The sequence below is a fragment of the Crocodylus siamensis genome, chromosome 3 (genome assembly GCF_052110815.1).
Source record: "Crocodylus siamensis isolate JL-2025a chromosome 3, ASM5211081v1, whole genome shotgun sequence".
Taxonomy (NCBI): Eukaryota; Metazoa; Chordata; order Crocodylia; family Crocodylidae; genus Crocodylus; species Crocodylus siamensis.
In genome coordinates, this window is record NC_143397.1 from 148,032,929 (window position 1) to 148,051,592 (window position 18,664).

General features: G+C 42.9%; 1 protein-coding gene across 3 annotated transcripts in view; it reads right to left on the reverse strand.

The window, feature by feature from the left end:
* Positions 1–32: 32 nt before the first annotated feature.
* KIAA0319 (KIAA0319 ortholog) overlaps positions 33–18,664 on the reverse strand; it is a 107,425-nt gene continuing 88,793 nt past the window's right edge. For all 3 annotated transcript variants that reach the window (XM_090039487.1, XM_090039486.1, XM_090039488.1), the window contains 5 exons: positions 17,954–18,096; positions 16,448–16,570; positions 11,970–12,060; positions 8,941–9,032; positions 33–7,887 (listed from right to left, as the gene is read on the reverse strand). In XM_090039487.1, coding sequence (XP_089895613.1) covers positions 7,709–7,887; positions 8,941–9,032; positions 11,970–12,060; positions 16,448–16,570; positions 17,954–18,096 — 628 coding nt within the window. In that variant the 3' untranslated portion in view covers positions 33–7,708. The remainder of the gene's footprint in view (positions 7,888–8,940; positions 9,033–11,969; positions 12,061–16,447; positions 16,571–17,953; positions 18,097–18,664) is intronic.

Genomic DNA, 18,664 nt, shown 5'->3' on the forward strand with positions numbered 1-18,664 from the left:
AGATAAACCAAGCAGTAGAAAAAATACACAGCATCTACATACAGGGTGCATCTACATGAGATGCTTACTGCACCGTAGCCTAACAACACTGCACAGTAGCGTGCTGGTCAAAAACTGTGCTAATACGCTACTGTGCAGTGTTATTAGGCTACTGCACAATAAGCATCACAAAAAAAACCTGTGCCAGCATTAGTAAATGTAGTTACTGCACATTCAGTTAGCACTTGATTAAGGAAGTACTAAATTAAATGTGCAGTAACTGCGGCACATTAATGAATGTGTAGATGCACCCACAGAGGCTCCTCTGAAAGTAAAATAGAGTTGAATTCAAGAGTGACTCTCGAAAGGTATGACACTGTGAAAGTCAGTCATTTGCATTTTTGTGTCATTGCAGCAAGCATTTTACAAACACTTAACATAAAATTGGAAGGGACCTCACCTTGCAACATTTCTGAGCCCATTCCCCTGCTAACAGGACACTATTGTTTCTATAAGCCTGTTTGTCAATTTATCAAGTCCTACCTTTAGACTTATTGGGGGGTTTTTGGCCCCTCTGATAGTTAAAAACCTTTTCTAATTTCTGGCTTAAATTTCTCATGGCCAGTGTATACCCATTTCTTCTGTGCCAACATTGACATTTAGCTTTTCTTCTTCCTGCTGTATTTATCTATAGCAGTGAGGGCTGACCTTTTTTGGCAGATGTGCCACAAATCAGCCCCACATCCTCTGCCTGATCTGCTTTCTGCTTCTTGCCCTATTTGCTGTTGTGCTACCTGTCCCCTCTCAATGAGCTTTAGTTAAAGTGTCCCCCCCGCCATTTTTCAGCACAAGGATGCTGATATATGTGATGATCTGAGCACTTTAATTAGAGCAGCTCCCAGAGGTGCTCTAATTAAAGCACTGCCCCCTCCACTCCACTTCCAGAGCACATGTATAAACACCCATACACACTGTATCCCAAGTAGTTCTAGGACTGCCTTTCTTTTGCCTAATTAGGCACAAGAATATTGTTAGCCACAGTGAAAGTGTTTTCTTGGCAAGTCATTCAGGTAATCAGTTTCCCTGCCAGCACACTAACCTCAGCAGCTAAGCTCAGTTGAGCAGAGTAGGTGGAGAAAGCTCATGATCCTATGGTTCCCCAAAACAATGCTGCAGGGGCAGTACAAAGTATTACACTCTACCATGCAGCATTCAGTGAAAACATGGCCAACATGCTTGGACCAAGTCTGCTTAGGATAGCTAGTGCATTGTGCTCCACTGTACCTTGCAGTGTCTTATGTGTTATAAACAGCTAGTATTCTGGTGCATATCCATTACCCTGCAGAACTTGTCTTCATAGATGTACAGTTCAGTTACTGAGCAGAGGGCTGCGCAAGTCCATGCACTCCCTCAGTCCAGGCTCTGGGCATCTCATGCTGATGCTGGGAATATGGCAGTCCCAGGAGTAAGAAGTTCAAATGGCTGTAACTAACATTTTGAAGAGAGTTAGTTTGTCATGTTAGCCTGATGCTGGGTAGAGGGCGGGGTAGCACTTTATAGATTAATTTCTTCAGGGAGATGCTTTCATTAAAGGCATTAATAGGAATTTAATCTGGTCCTGCAGTTTTTTAGAAGGCCTATGACATCTTGAAGGATATTTTGTTTTTTGTACAAATGAGAAATTTGTAAAACAAAGTCCATAGAGAATTCAGTATGGCATTTAAAACTCACAGCTGAAGTCAGCTTGTCTGCAGTGTTTTCAGTGCAAGTATCCTTTTCTCAGAAATCTGAAAAGAATTAGAAAGGTCTCTTCCCCAAGACTTGATCATGTGTAGAGTGACCATAAATCCTTCTTGGCTTGGCCAGGACAGTCCTAGATTTTGTAGGTCAGACCTGGCTGGTTAGTGAAAATTAAAAAAGAAGTCTCAGACTTGCAGGGGCAAGGTGCAGTCTGGTAGGGAGGCATGGTGTACCAAGCGCTATGTGCTCTGCTCAGTGACCCCCACCACCTTCACCTCTATGCTGGACTGTGCCCCTCACTCCTGCTCCCGTGCCTCTACCTACAGCAGCACTGCTGACGTGGAGGTGAGGTGGGGCAGTAACCCAGATTTGTTAAAAATTATATGGTCACCCTAATCATGCGAGTATATTCATGCCTGAAAACATGGTTCCACTCTGAAAAGTGACTGTAGAAATGGCTCCTATTTCCTCAATCATTCTGCTTTTAGTGCATATTCAGTCACAACTGACTGCTGAGATGATGAATAGAAGCAACAAGGAGGGACAGTTATTTATTCTTTTCAGTGTATAGAGACAAACACACATGCTTGATGGTCCTTGTTCCTCGAAGATGCAGGACCAAATGTAACCCCATCCATTACACTAGTTATACATGGAGCCTCCCTAAAAGCAGTGGAGGTACAACAGTGTAAACAAGGGCAGAACTTGGCCCAATCTGTTATTTTTATAGATGACAATCTGTGGAAAGGAAATGATTTTCAGGGATGTGCTGAACTTGTGCTGTATGTAACTAGATCACTGCTTTCCTTGTTGAAAACATATCTGAAAATAAGATTAAGTGGGTGGAGGCTTACTGCATAACTGTTTTTGAGGTCACTTCCCATAGCCAAGACCAAATTCCCTGCAGCTGGGCACAGGACAAAATCCACTTCCCTACCCTGAGAGTTTTAAAGCCCCTACTAGTAAATGGGGAAGCAGATTTGTGCATCTTTTCAAACGTACACTCTTCAACAGGCCACCTCCCATAACACCACAAAATGATTACAACCTCTTACCTAGAATGTGATGCTTTGATCAAGCTCTCAGTGCAAAGGCTGACTTGAGAGTATTTGTTTTAAGAAAAATGAAATATCTCATGTTAAAAAAGCAGCTTTTAATTAGACAGTATTGACTCTAAAAGCACACATCAACTGTGTCTAGGATAGTAAAGCCTTGATGTTAGCTGCAGTGAGCATTTAAGAGTTTCCAACTTCTTGTCCTCCAGTTCATCTCACTGAACTACCTCCTCCCTCTCACAGAAAATGCATTTTCTGTGGCAGTCAGAGGAAAAAGAGGTCACAAACAATTAAACCATAATAGTTGCAGGTTCAGTGCAGACAGAACAATCTATAGGAGGTAATTGTTTTCATTATCTTGCTCTGACCTCAAGTCTGAACCTCATATGGCACAGAAGAAAGTGTCTTGCCAAGGAGAACAGATGACAACATTACAGAAGGAAAGACAAGTCTTTATTAGGAGGGTAACATAAATGTAATAGTATCAGCTAAGAACTGGTTCCAGTTACAATACATTATCATTTGCAATAAACAACATTTTCTAGAGATAGGTTCCTATTATAAAATCTACAATTGTTCACCCATCCACGCACAGGAAGCCATGCTTCCATACAGAGGCAAAGTACTGCTGCATGCCTTGTTTGCACTGAAGTCATTGCCTGTGCTGCAGGAAATTCTTTTTTTTTTTCCACCTTAAGTAGCTTCCTGGTTTCTTTGGGACAATTCCTTCTGGTACCTTAGCACCCAAAGGCATCTGAAATGGGTTATGTTTTGCTACATTTGTATACGATGAGGAAATTTAAGCAGAATCCAAGTGTACAAATTTTGTGCTTTAGGACCTTCCTGCCTGCCTTCTATTCCAGTTTCTCTCCCCTAGAAAAAGGCTCGCCCTCCATCCCTCTCTCACCAGGGTTCCACAGACTGTTCAGTAGGTGACTCTGAAAATAGTTTTCATTTCCTCCCAACCCCAAACACAAGGACAATAATAAGTTCATTATCTTTTCAACATGTAAAGAGACCAAAACCCACAATCTTTTTAGTCGGGCAATAATCTTCAGTTAACTACAGTAGGAATTTTGCATAAGTGGGGCCTGAAGGATTTCAAGAATGCCAGAGCTGTCTGAGAAAAGGTAAGTGTTGGCATTTTTGCACTGCTTTCAGGTTTGAAGGAGCCAAACAAGGAAGGGATAAAGTGCCAGAGGAGGTGTGGCAGTGCAGTCCACATCACTTCAGCTGTGCCGCACATGAGTTCTCAGCATCAGGTCTGGTCGGAGTCCCTGCTTTTGCACAGCTCTGGCCTCCTTTCCCCTGCTGTTGTGGTAGGGAAGGGCAAACAACGTGTACCCCTTGGGCTCCAGAACTAAGTGAAAGCAAGGAATCTAACCACATCCCACCAAGATCAGCTGGTGAATTGAGCTCAGTGCTAACACAGAGCTCTAGCAGGAGCCCACACTGACCAGGAAGGGAGTTCAGAACGCATTGCCCATGTGCAGCACAGTCCCCTGCCCCATTTCTGGGTCTGCTACTAGAAGGTACACCCTGCTCTGCTAAACCCTTTGCAGATCCGATTAATTCCCCTACTTGTGTCCCCTTATGTTTCCTCAAGACAATCCACTGATAGGAGGTTGGCTAGCATTTTTAGTAGCATGAGTGGGGGGTTGAAGCAGATGTATCTAGTGCACTGGACAGTAAAGCTGGTAAAATGGCCTTTTTCTAACAAAAGATAGATGGTAACTTATTTTACAAGTAAGTATGAAGTAAGGAAGATTGATTTTTCATTACACATCCAGCAACAACTGGGTTGCTCCATTTTAATTTTGTCACTACTCATCAACACGTATCAAACAGCTCCTTCAATACCAGAGCTGAAATAGAAAATAAACGTTATGGTTATTTTTATTTTGTCAGACTTGTCCTGCTAAATTTCTTGTACGACATTAGTATTTTGCTTGCCATGATAAAAGCTGTTCATCTGCTTATAGCTGGACAGGTCTATGTTGTGAGTAGGTATGTATTGCTTACTATGCAATGATTCACATGTAGACTTACTAATTAAATTAAATTACAGTAACAATCATGAGATCCTTCTCAGATATACACTGCACTCACTACTTTAAAATGTTAAAGAATGTAGATAAAGATATGCTTGCAAACAAGTCATGCTGAAGGACCATTAAAGGTTAACGTTAAAGGTTTGATATCACAAATACTCAGAGCCAGAGAAGTATTTCTTGTTGACTCCACTGGAAGTTTCAGATTTCCTTTAATATCAGGCATGCATTTTTAGGCCTAATAATCTGCAAGATAGTGTATCTTAATGCCCAATTACTATGTTGCCTTTCTCCTTTTTTCCCTTCTAAGTTGATGAATGAGGTTAAATTGGTAGAACTGCAAGCCAGTGCCTCTAAAAACACCTTGGAAATTCACTATTTAAAAAAATCATTTTTAACTAAGGTTGTGAGCTATAAAAGTGGCTAGCAATCGCATGTGAATTCAAGTGGAAAGAAACAAAAGGCAAAAAGGTAATTAAGAGGTCCTAGACCATACAGTTTACTGTCTCCCACCTGCTTGATTTGGAAGTACTTGGACAAGCAGATAAAAAAATGCTGTCACGGCACTTGAACTTCTTCCAGAAATGATTCTGAGGGTAGGAAAGAAGAGGTGGTGTTTCTAGAACTGTGGCAATTTTGTGATGTTGAACAGTGTCCACTAGGAAGCATGCTTCAGACCATAAAACATTTTTCATTTAGAAACCTAAGACACATTTGAACCTTGGACTTCAAGCAGTGGATGACTACCTTTATAGTTTAACCCTCTGTGCAGCCTTTCTGCAGGCTGAGCACCAGGCATTAAATAGTAAAATAAAACCAATGCAAAAAAGACTAAATTTACAGAACTCAGCTGCATCTTCAGTTGTTGGTTTGTTTGTTTTTTTGTTTTGTTTTATGGATGCTGACAACTGTGCCAATATACATAAACTTAAAAGAGATGTTTATATTTGATTGATGCAGGGTCATGGTTGTTCACATTTTATCTAGTTCATAAAACATAGATCTGCAAAGAGTCATTTTCTGTAGAACAAATACAGAACTTGAGCACTGAGAGTAGCAGACTGGCCAAAACTTTTTTTTTAAAATATAATTTGGTTTGCTTGAATGCTCACCTTCCCTGGACTGCTTACAACCCAAAAATGCACTACTGCATGAACGCTAATGGAATAAAAAGTGAGAGGGGCCAGAAACCGTACTGTCTATGTTTCTAGGCTGAGCAGAAAGTAGGTGAAAAGTAAACAAAGAGCATAAGCTGGAAAAGCTTCCAATAGTAATCACCTTTTCCCTGACATGCTGGCTTCTTTCACTGCTGTGCTCAAGTTGTCTTGTCTGAGCAGGGTATCATTATGGAGTAGGAGTACATGATAATTGTCATTGCTTTAACATTCTTGTAAGGAAGTTACAGGTCGACATGGATCTGGAGGAACACAGTCAGGGAAAATGCAGACAACATACTATGTTGCTGCTGTTTTCATGTTTCTGTTCCTCAGCAGTGAAGCTCCACTGAAACTACACAGCCCAGGCTTTCTGCACTGATTGATTCCTCCATAATTAGGGTTTTAATTTTTCTGAAGTCCTGCATGAGGGAAGGTTCCCAGCCCCTGCAAAGTCCTCCCTAGTTAATGAAGGGGAACAAGAAAAAGGCAGACAGTGTCATGGAAGCAGATGTATTCAACCCTCCATCCATGAATAGAGGAGTCCTCCAAACAAACTGGGTACCCTGACAGATCTCAAGGAGGCAATGGGGCATTAGTATCTAATATGACACCCATAAAGAAAATGCCCAGGTGCTGCACAACAATTAAGAGTAACAAAATCAAAATGTTAACAGTTTTGTCCTTCATTAAAAAAAATTCTCCCTGACCCAAGACATCCAGCCATGTAGCAACTAAGGAGAAAAGCCTTACTCAACACTTCACTGTATTGTGCTAAGGCTTGAGACATTCCAATTTTTTATTACAAGCCTCTGAGGCAGTCATATTGCAACTTCCATCTTAATTTATGTGCATGAAGCACTCAGTCTTGATAGGGGCCTCAAGCTCCCATTACAATCAAAGTAAGTTTAAGGTGTTCAGCCCATTGCAGGAGGCATCTCTGTATCCCTTGCAGCTGCTCAGGTCCAGAGGGTAACTCACTCTTCGTATGTTATTACAGAAGAAAACAGACAGGATTTCTCTGCTGCCATCACATCTTCAACATAAATATAAGGGACATTTCCATTATACAGGATACAAATGTATCACATTAACTGGCAGCTGATTAAAGAACAACTGCTAAATAGTCAGCTGCCTTTAAAAACAAAGGCATTTTCACTTCACAAGTGCTACCCTAAAAACCAGTCACAAAGCAGAGCTTGGAGGTAATACTATGTACTAAAGATGCTATTTATGGATCTCCCCTTTCTGTATCCAATTCAGAAACCATATATGAAGATGAAACTTGCAGTCACACACCGCTCTTTACAGACTCAAGGGAAATTCTGCACATTGGCTTTAATTGTCAAGGTCAGCTTCATAATCCTTCAAGTGATGGAGTACAGATACAAGCCAAATATAGCTCAAAGTCTTACAAAGTCATCACTGTTAATAACGGTCCTGGATAGGATGGTAGCAGTGATTCACAAGTCTAAGTAAAATGTCTTCAGAAATTTAGACATAAACGTTCAGCACAGAGCATGCAGAGAATTACATGTGCTTCTTGTTCCTATAGCCATGACAACAGGAGCTTTGCTGTCTAATCCCCCCTTCACTGTGCTGAAAATTTCCCCTTCAGCTGCAATTGGTAGATAAGTTAGGAAGCTTTAGATTTTGAAAAATAAAAGGTGGATCAACACTTTCTTGGTGCATTGGACTGGTGTGTCCTTTTTTTTTCACCCTTACTCAATTATCTGTCTTTTGCACTGTAGTTGAAGGAAACGCCATTTTTGATGGAGCCATTAATGATGTTCTTTGGATTCTCTCCTTCAATCTTTTCTCTGCTGAAAATAGTGTCCTGATCACTGTCAAACTCTGACTCTGAGACCATCAGGCTGGAATTGTGTTCTGTACTTCTGTGTTTTATACCTGAAAACCAACAATAAAAAGGCTCTTTGGACAGTCTTAGTAACCTCCTTCCCATGTAGTGTTGCACAAGCTAAGTGAACCTGTGCTATAAATATAATGAACTGTCTGTTCCCATGTTAAATTAGTTCTCTAGCAGATACTGAATATCATAGGCCAGATATTTCCTTGGCCTTTGTGTGGAACTACATCATTTATATCACTAGGGGCATCTTTACATGTGCTCTGGGTGTGGGGGGTAGGACGCTTTAATTAGAGGGGTTCTCAGGAGCTGCTCTAATTAAAGTGCCTGCAGCGTCTTGTGTATTCAGTGTCCCACGCTTCAAAATGGTGAAAGGGGCACTTTAAAGCTCATTTGACGAGCTTTAGTTAAAGCACTCTCACCGCCATTTTGAAGTACACTGAATACATGAGGGACACTGAATACATGAGATGTCGAGGCTGCTACAGCACACTAATTAGCATGCTCCAGCAGACTCAATTAATCAAGTCTGCTCCAACATGCTGTAATTACAGCACATCGGAGCATACATCCTGTATGTCTGCAGGTACCCAGGAGGCTCAGATCCCTTGTGCCTTGCCCTGCCCTTATTTTAAACATAGATATTTACAGTTCAATTAAAGCATCTCAGCATGAAGTACAATACTGTCTAGGTCTTACTGAATCTATCAATTGTACCTAGCCACACAGGCAACTATATGATGGAACTAGCTGATAACAAAAGCTCTATGCTTTTCAATGAATTTATTACTGCTTTAGAATGTCCATTATTTGGAGTGACGTTATCCCATTGAATTTAAAGTGCCCCCCATTAGCATTTCAAAACGTAATGAGAACTAAAGGGAACAATCCCAAGACCAATGAAGTTAACTGGGGCATTTGCAGGCCATGTGGAAAATGCAGTGTAAACAAAATACTTAGTGTTTCCTTTCAAGAAGGAACAATTTGGGTAAAGGAAAAGTTTGTAATTTACTTTAAAATTAAGGTGAATACAAGAATGTAGGCTTACTGCTAAAAGAAGCCCCAATCTTAAAAAAAATAAATAAATAACTTACCATATTTAGGCCTTAGCTCCATTCTCTCCTGGTCATCTATATTATCTAAGATGGTATATTTGGTTTTTTTCCTGATTTTTGTCCTCTTCCTGCTAAAAGGAAAGTTAGCACAAATAAATAAAGTTCTCACACACGGTAAATGCTCTCTCCCCTACACACACAGAGAACTACCAATAAGGCTAAAATTTTCTCTCTTGTAAAATATTTACGTATAACTCCACTGATTTCAAAAGTCAGTTCTGATGGCACCAGCTTAACAAGGAGTAGAAATCCAGGCCACTGAGCATAAATCTTGTGTGCACAAAGGAAGGGCAAAACCTGCTATTCATACCTTGAAAAGAAAAAAGCTTTCTGCAATAACTGGTGGTAGGCCTTGTCACCGAGTACCATCTCCAGGGGTGGCTGTAAAGCCCCCAAAGGCCAAAAAATTCTCTGTACCCTGCTCTATGGGCAGTCCGTCCTTCTTTCACCATTACATCTTGATGTTAATCCTTAGTAAAACACGGGAAGCTGCCCTAGAGTCTTACTGTGATGACCACCAGGTTTGGGGTCAAGGCTTTATGGGCCAATTGCATGGCTCCATTCCACCCCTACACCATACCCCAAGCCTCGCAGATGTCATCCTCACTGATGTTCTCTCTTTACACACACAGTCCTTCTCAGGGCCCTCAGACCCCTCAGCCTCCCTTTAGGCACCCAGACCCCTTGGTCTCTCATGCAACCCTTCCCTGGGCTGCCAGGCCCTTCAGTCTCTCACCCAGCCCCTCTGAACTGCCAGACTCCTTTGGTTTCTTCCTGGCCCCTTTTGGCTCTTTCCTGGCCCCCTGGACCCTTCTGGTCAACCTTTCCCAGCCCACCTCTGGGCCCCTGTGGCTCCACTGTCTCTAGGCCCTACACTGGGCCTCTTGGCCTTTCTTGTCCCACTCCTTCCTGGCCCCTCTCTAGGTGGTAGGAAGGGGACTATGGAGGGGTGGGGCTGCAGCCACCCCAAAATTCACTGTAGCCCCCCCAGTCCCTCCTCCCAGCACTGCCACTGCCCACCCCAAGCACAGTGTCACTTAGCCCCTGCTGGAAAGAGCCCAGCACAGCCCCAGCCCACAGCAACAGCCTGCCCCACCCCACACAGATCTAGGGGCATGCACCCCCTGTGCCATCCCAGAGCCTGTGCAGCGGCAGAAGCCACCCTCCCATACACACCCTTCCGGATGAGCCACAGCTCAGTCCCGCACCCTGTCCCCTCCAGGCTGTGCAAGGCCTGCCCCAGCCCCACAGCACTTTCCCCTCCCCCCACAGACTTACCTGCTGGAGGGTACGCAGGCATGTGCTCAGCCTCCCCCAAAATTTTTTTCTCCCTCCACCTATGCCCACAGGCTCCCTGGGTCAGCTGACTCCACAATTAACCCTGGCCCACACCTGCCACCTGCTCCACAGGCTGCTTTAGCTCCAAAAGTGGCAGGTGCCCTAAGTGTCCTGCCACAGGCCTGAAACACACTATTTGGCTGCAGATCAAAACTCTGCAGATCAGAGCTTTTGATTCTTTGGATCAAAGATTTTGATAGGGATCACCTGCACATTTCAGATTTGCATTTCTGATCAACTTTGTTTGGGCCCATCTCTAGCTGCAAGCCATCTAATGGAGATTTCTCTGCTATGTCCTATGTGTTGAGCTTCCTCCTGACCCAGTCTGCATAATTAACATTTCCTCTTAATTTCCTCCAACTGTACATCTTTCACAATGCCTGCAGTCAGTCATCTCTGCATGCATTTCATCTATTACTCCTGTGAAGAAAGGGCTGAATGTTTGGAAGAAGGGAACAGAAGGATGAAGAAGCTGAATGGTGGAAGGGGATATCTAATACGATTCACACTTGACCCCTCACCTCCCAGTCATTTGGCTTATGCATTGTATCCTTTCCGCCTATCTTTTTTTCCAGCTGTGTCTGTTACTTAGTAAACTCCTCAAGACAAAGGACAACTCCCTTTGTCTGATAAGTACATAGTGGATGCTGTCGGGGATAAAATAACTTGGACTCTACACTCTTCAGACTGGTAGACCTAATCTGGGATGTAGATCAAACTACCTAGAAAACCAACCACATCAATAGAAGTCATATCACCTTCTTGTAAGCTTCACAAAACCAAAAGCACCCCAGTCTCTGCTCTGCCTAGTTCCTGCCTCTTCTCTTTACCTAGATTATTGCATCAGACAGGTCCCTTTTGTGGAGTGCTAAGTAAGTGAGGATAGTTCCAAAGGGGAAAATAAACCCTCCCTTCCTCCCACATTTCATAGAAAAAACCCATAAGGCATGCATCCTTTCTGATAGTATCCTGTCCATATCAAAAAAGATTTCATAGCAAATAAAACTAAAAACCCAGACACTTAATGTCTTGTTACATCAAAACAAATAGCCTCTTGGCTAGTCTGCTTGACAAAGCAGTTGGTCTATGACAAGAACTAGTAAAGAAAACTGGGTTATTTGGGACAGAATTTCTAATGATCTTCCTGAGATTCATACGAAAACCATTGGGAAACACAAAAATGAGGTAAACTACATTGTCAAGGAGCAGAAAGGCCCCAGAGATGTAGGACATTAGCACGCTTTCTCCAGACTGGCTCCTTGGACATCAGTTATGCCCATTTCTTCACAAGGGAGGGTTTGATGCCTTTCTCTCAGGTCTAAAATAACTCATGCTTGGTGCCCTTCAGGGCAAACAGCAATGCTCATTTCCTTTCCCTTGCTGTGAGGGATGGTGAGGACTTTGGTAGAAGACTATGAAGATCTTATACATGTTTGCAGCTGGTGGGTTAGGATATATGTTAGTTATTAGGTGACAGCAACATGATTCCAGGAATACTTTTTGCAACTGTACAGTTAAAATATGTTGAGAAGTACTCAGAGCAAAGGCCAGAAAGAAATATCTGCAGGTGGTAAAGAGTTGCTTAAGGCTAAGAAATTGATTTACAAGTACAAACAACTTGTAGTGATGTCACAAGTATGCAGTTTTTTTCAAAACAGTTATCTACGTACCTTTTGCAGCAGCAGATGCAGAACCAAGCTAACCCAACTGTGAGCACAACCAAAATGAAGGCAGATACTGTTACATAGAGTATGCTCCATTCTAGAGGACAAAACAGGAGACACAGCTGTGAGCAAAGTGGTATTGATGGGCTTATTTTAATGCAGTTGTCTTAATAGATGATCCTGGAAGATAGGGAATGGCTTTGCTTTATCTTAAGCCTGATTAGAATTTGAGAAATCTTAGCACCCGAAGTTCAGTTCTTCTCTCAGAAGAGAATAAATAAAAATAATAGTCAAAGAGTTCCTTGCTGGTCTTCCAGATCAAACCTGGATTTTTCCGGGTTTTTTTTTATAAGTATTGGGGGTTTTTTTTCCTTACCAGCTCAATGAATTCCACCTGAAATCTGAAAGTCAAGGTGGGTTCTCCACAACTGTGTTACAAACATGAACTTCTCTGCCACCTTCTAAATTGTACAGTTATCTGGTAGGACTGATAACCGGCAATAGCCTTCTTCTGCAACTACACTCTAACTCTTAATGTGGCAGAAGGTAGGGTAGGATGGCACTGTAGGGACCAACTAGTTCAGAGACGTATAAGATTTTGTAAGCAACAGCCTATTTTGTTGGATGCTAGGAATCTTGATCTGTGAATTCAGAAAATCTGATATAGGGTCTGAGGCAAAATAAAAGGAAGCCCTATAATCCTCTCAGGTTCTCAGTGGTGTAACTAGGGTAAGGCAACTGGAGCAATTACCCTGGATGCTGACTTGAGGGGTGAAAAAAAATGGCTGCTGCTAGCAGCCACATGATCACAGCAGTGATGCAACAGCAACTGGAAGTCACCGCTGCCCTGGGCATCCAGCTGCATCACTATGCCGCTGCTGGCGCTTATTTATTATTTGGACAACAGTTGCATCCAAAGTCTCTAATCATGATCAGGAACCAGTGTGCTATTTATTTATTTAGCTTTCTGGTAGACAACATGCATATATGGCTTCATTTTCTAGTACCATTACTCATGGGAAGCATCTCTCACTCCTCAAGCAGTCCTGTAGAAATCAGTGGGATGAGGAAGAAAAAACACGTTTCTTAACAAGAATTTCAGAATCTCTCCAATACGAAGAGCAGGACCATATTTGGATTCATTTGATGCTACCCAAACAATCTAATACAGTAAAGATTTGTAAAGCCAAGGACCACAGAGGAGATTTTAAATAGGACATCAAATGTGTAGACTTAAACCAGAGAAAGCCCTGTCAAAGAAAAATCACATGGGTAAACTGGTGACAAGCTGCTTCTGCCAGAGATGACTTTAATAAAGATGAAATAAAGACATTTAAGAAAATGGTGAAAGTGTTCAAATTAAAAAAATGATTTTTTAGTAATAAGAGTGCTTCTTAGCATATAGCCAGCATCTGAACTAGGCCCTATGCAGGCAACATTAGAGTCTTTATGTATAATACATGCCTGCCTCAATGCTTATGTGTTACCCCAGTGCTGTTAATCTCAATCATAAAAGGAATCAAAGATTCTTGTAACAGTAAATGCAGTACCAAGGCTAGAAAGATCATTGCAAGAACCCTCCTGAACTATCTCCTGAACTTGCTGAAGAGCTTCTCCTAGAATCTCAGTGTGGGTTTAGCGCATGCATGAAGATGCACAACTGACATGATCTTCACAGCTCACCAGCTGCAGGAGAAATGCCGGGGACAACATAAGCCTCTCTACATGGTCTTCTTTAACCTCATGAAAGCTTTTGACTGTGTCATCCAGGAAGTGTTGTAGAGGATCCTTCTGAAATACAGATGCCCACCAAAATTTGTCACCATTCTCTGCCTGCTCCACGACAGTATGCGAGCGAAGATTCTCAGTAATGGATCTATCAACATCCCTTCGAAGTCAAAACAGCAGTTAAGCAAGGCTGTGTCTTTGCTCCAATACTTCTCAATATTCTTTGCAGCAATACTACATCTGGCCACCAACAAGCTTCCAGCAGAGTGGAGCTAAACTACCGAGTGGATGGTAAGCAGTTTAACCTCAGCTGACTGAGTCAAAACCAAGACCACCCTAACCACAATCATCGAGCTCCAATACACTGATGATGCTTAGTGTGACCTCGTTCAGAAGCAGACCTTCAGGCAGTCATCAACATCTTTACCAAGGCATACAAGAAAATGGGACTGACACTTATCATGCAGAAGACTAAGGTCCCTCCATCAGCTAGCTCCTAGTGAACAGTCCCCAGCTCCAGTAGACCAGATCGACAGTGAGACTCTGAAGAACGCTGAGTATTTCATGTACGTCAGAAGCTGTCCCTTGCAGAAGGCTGACATTGATGAAGAAATCCAGCATCACCACAAATGTGCAAGTGCAGCCTTTGGATGCCAAAAGAAATGGGTGTTCAAAGATCGCAACATCAGATCTGAAAGTAAGCTCATGGTTTATCAAGCAGTTGTGATCCCCACCTTACTGTACAGAGCTGATACATAGACAACACACCGGAGACATCTGAAGTTGTTGGAGAAATACCATCAATGCTGCCTGAGGAAGATCCTCCAAATCCAGTGAGAAGACAGATGCACTAACATTAGCACCCTCCTGCAAGCAAACACTATGAGTACTGAGATGATGATCATCCAAAATCAACTTTGTTGGGCCACCCATGTCATCCAGCTGTCCAGCTTCTGAAGTAAGTTTTATTTTTCCAGCTCAGCCAAGGTGTACACTCAAGAGGAGGGCAGAGAAAGCACTTCAGGAATGAGCTCAAGGCCAAATTAAAAAACTGCGATATTGATGTCAACTTGTGGGAGACTATTGCCCAGAACCACCCCAAATGGCGAAGTCTGCTGCAGGGATCTCAGTACTTTGAAACCTCATGGGAACAACAGGAGATGGAAAAGCAAGAGCAGCAGAAACAGCATGTCACGGACCAGATCAAGAATCCAGCGCCACCGTCCCCAGACAGAAACACATGTCCAAGCTGCAGTAGAGTCTGTCAATCCTGAATAGGCCTCATCAGCCATCTTTGGACACACAGATAAGACAGTCATGGAAGGCAATCAACCTCAAGTGGGAGGGACTGCCAAAGTACAAGGCTGCCTACTAAACAGTCCTTCCTTCCTTTTAATCCCATCCATCAGCTCTGCAGCAACCATGGGACTTGCCACCCATTTGGTTTCTATAGTATTTATCAAGTGTATGACTATGACTCCATGCATCTGGTTCCAGGGTAGTTTCCTACCCAAGTACTGGTCAGGATACTTCCAAGGTCAAGTAAGATCACCTGCATTCAGTCCAGCCTGGAAACCTCTTAAGCCATCAATCTGGGCAAAAATCACTTAATGTCCCACAGGAGCAACACAGCAATTTTTGTACTCTTTATCTGAAGGTGTGATATAAAATGCTATACATCTTAAAATTATCTGAAAACTACAAGGCTGAGTATTATATTGTGGGCACTCAATTGTTTTGTAGTCATGTACAGTTTCTTAGTACACTACTGATAACTGAACAAACGGACAAACATGCAATATCCTAATCTTTCTTCATGTAGCCCGGGTAAACCGGGGGTTGGGGAAGGGGGGGGTGCCCTGTCCTCCAATGACAGTGGTGGTGGCCAGGCAGGGTGCTGAGGAAGGGGCCAGCTACTAGAGTGGCTTCCGCCCCTCTCTATAGAGCTAGGCCAAAACCAAATACTTAACTATGTACAATTTATTACAAGAATAAATACAGATGCTTAACATAAAATCTAACAGGGACTCAGGCAAGAGTCCCGTTACTTAGAGTCAGGCAGGAATGACCTGACGATGAACCCTGTCTAGTGTTGGAAATTACGTACCCGGGAAAGGATCAGGTGATTAGCCCGCAAAAACCAGGATAGAAGATGGCGGCGGGGCATTGGTCTTTGCCAGTTCTCTGTGTGCCGATCTGCACACCATGCGGGGCCCGAACTGCCTCAAGCTGCTTCCAGGGCCAGCACTCCATGTGCCAGTCTACACACCGACTGCCCAGCCTCTTGCTGGGTTCACAGGCTCAAGCCACCTCGAGCAGCTCCTAGAGCCTGATTCCCACGCACCAATTTGCACGCTGCTGAAGCTCAAGCAGGGTCCCGAGGAAGGCCGTCTCTGGAGCTCCTCTCTCCTAGCCATCCCTCATTGTCTCTCCAGCCTGATAAGCATGCTCCCCTTTTGTACTCCTCAGGGGCTCCACCCCCAAAGTTCTCCGGACCTGGCTGGTGCAGTTCCGATTCAGGTCCAGCTGCTCCTTGGAAGGGCAGAGCATTGCTTCCCATACACTGCCTCTGGATTGGTGGGTGGGCTCCACCAATCGAAACAGCAGACCCTTGATCCTGGGACTCAACCCAAGCTGCTACATTCATGTTCTTTTTACCGATTTTCTCTAGATCCACAAGTAAAACACTTACAAAACTGCTATAATGCAGATGTACGTTCTTGGAACATAACATACACAACACTTTCCAGACTTACCACAATTACTCTCTCCATCACTGAGGTAACGTTGAATTAAGTTCTCCATCCACAGTTGGTAGCAAATACAACGCTTTGTAATAGGGTCACAGTGCCCATGTCCAGAACATTTTAAAAGGCAAGCTAAAGTAAAACAAAAATGTGAAGATTATCAGTATAAAAGGGCAAATTGCAATGTAGGATCTTGGGGTGGCATTCTTTTGATCATAAATCCAATGCATAAATTAAAAGAAAAGGTCATTTTCACCTCCCCCGAGGCTACACCTATAATTTTTTGCAATCCAACAGTGAAAAATAATTTAAATAATTTTATAGTATAACAACTGTCATTTTCTCATGAAGGAATGATCTCAGAACTAAGCCATTACAAAAATCAAATATTTTAGAGCTCAGAATGTTCCTGCTTTATTATTTCTGATCTTCAGCAAATCATTTGATTCCAAATGACAACAAATAGATAGCTGTAATGCTTTAGTGTCCTACAGCATTCAAATTACCAGGAGCATGTTACTTTATGGGAGACTGAACTATGAAGTTTGACCTAGATGCTCAAGCATTATTGTAAAGAGATCTCATTATGAAGAAATACAAACCGGTCTATATTACAAATTTAATCAGATTAAGGCACTGGGTTATAATGTCCGAACATTTTTAGCCAGTGTAAATAGAAAGAGACTCTATTATCATACTTCATGAATTCTGAAAGAAGTGATGTGATAAGTTCTGCTACAGTTATAATAAAGTTTGTTCCATTCAGAGAGATTAAAACAAGCCATGCAAGAGCACATCACAGATGGTCTAATGATATTACCTAGTCCCCCAGCATTGCAAAATGTTTAGTATATAGTGGAAATGTTTCTATTGTATAGCTTTTGTTTATAAAAATCGTAGATAATGATCAAATTGCATCCCAATAGTCTCTTTAAAAGAAGACAACTAGCAGAAGTCTGTCATAGGTAGACTGGTATTTCAAGCAGCAGCAACATCTACACCAGTCCAATTTCTGAGCAGTCAGGGACCACATACTGTACGTGCCACAGGTCCCACAGGCTTCAAGTCACACTGTGCAGGACTCTTCACATACATACCATTTGGGCCTCTCCCCACTGCACAGGTGCCCCCAACTCCCAAAGCTTCCCAAATTACAGACTAGGTGAGCCCCATGGGCTGATCCACCCCACCCCACTCCCAGGGGCAAGGGCAGAAATAGGAAGCTGGAGCAGAGAGGGAGAACCTAGAGACCCTGGTGGCAGCTGCAGAAAAGTAATGGGAGAAGCAGCACCTGGACCAGGTTAATCCCCCTAGTTAATCCCCCTATAGGCCACATAATGCCTGTGGCCACCAGTAGGACAGCCCAGATCTAGGCCACTTTCATAAAATTAATGCAAACATCAAGCCCCATGTACATAAAGTAAGCTCTTGCCATATCCCTATGTTGCTTGCATCAATTAGTACTTTCATGCCTGTAAAAATCAAGACACTAAGAAAGCATCATTCAGAACGTACCAGCTGTATCAACCCGCAGAACTTTAAAAAGCAAGAAGTCAGCCTTTTCCTTTAAAAGCTGCACGTGCAGAGTCCGTGCAACGTCCGAAGCCTTTATGACTTTGAAAGGATGTCCATTCTGCACATAGAACATGATTGCTGTGCTGCAGAGAGCACACACACAGACACAAAAATATGTGTTATCCACTGCATTTACAGTTTTTTATTTGACTGTAAGAAAACTGCTTCTTACTATATCCAGGCATCTAAGAGTCGAGCTATCTGTCGCTAGATCAGGGGTGGGCAATGCGGGCTGCACGTGGCCTGCCACGCCATTCCATCTGGCCCGCGGAACCCCTAAAACATTTAGAAAATGAATATTTATCTGCCTCTGGCTGCCTGTCAAGCAGCCCTCAATGGCTTGCCAAAACTCAGTAAGCAGCCCTCCACCCGAAACAACTGCCCGCCCCTGCTCTAGATTAATCAAATCCAACAGAACAATATGGCTATTGCTCTACTATGCAGTTCAGGAGCATTACCAGTTCTATACATAATCAGTTTCACAGGAAAAAAATGAGGAGAACAAACCCTTCCCCCCCACCACCACCCATGGTTCTTTAGAGCCTGCCCCTATTCAAATCCTAGATATACTACAAAGCCCAGCTTTTTCCACAAGCATCTACACAGCCCACTGAAGTCAATGAGACGATTGCATGCAGTAGCGCAGAGGTG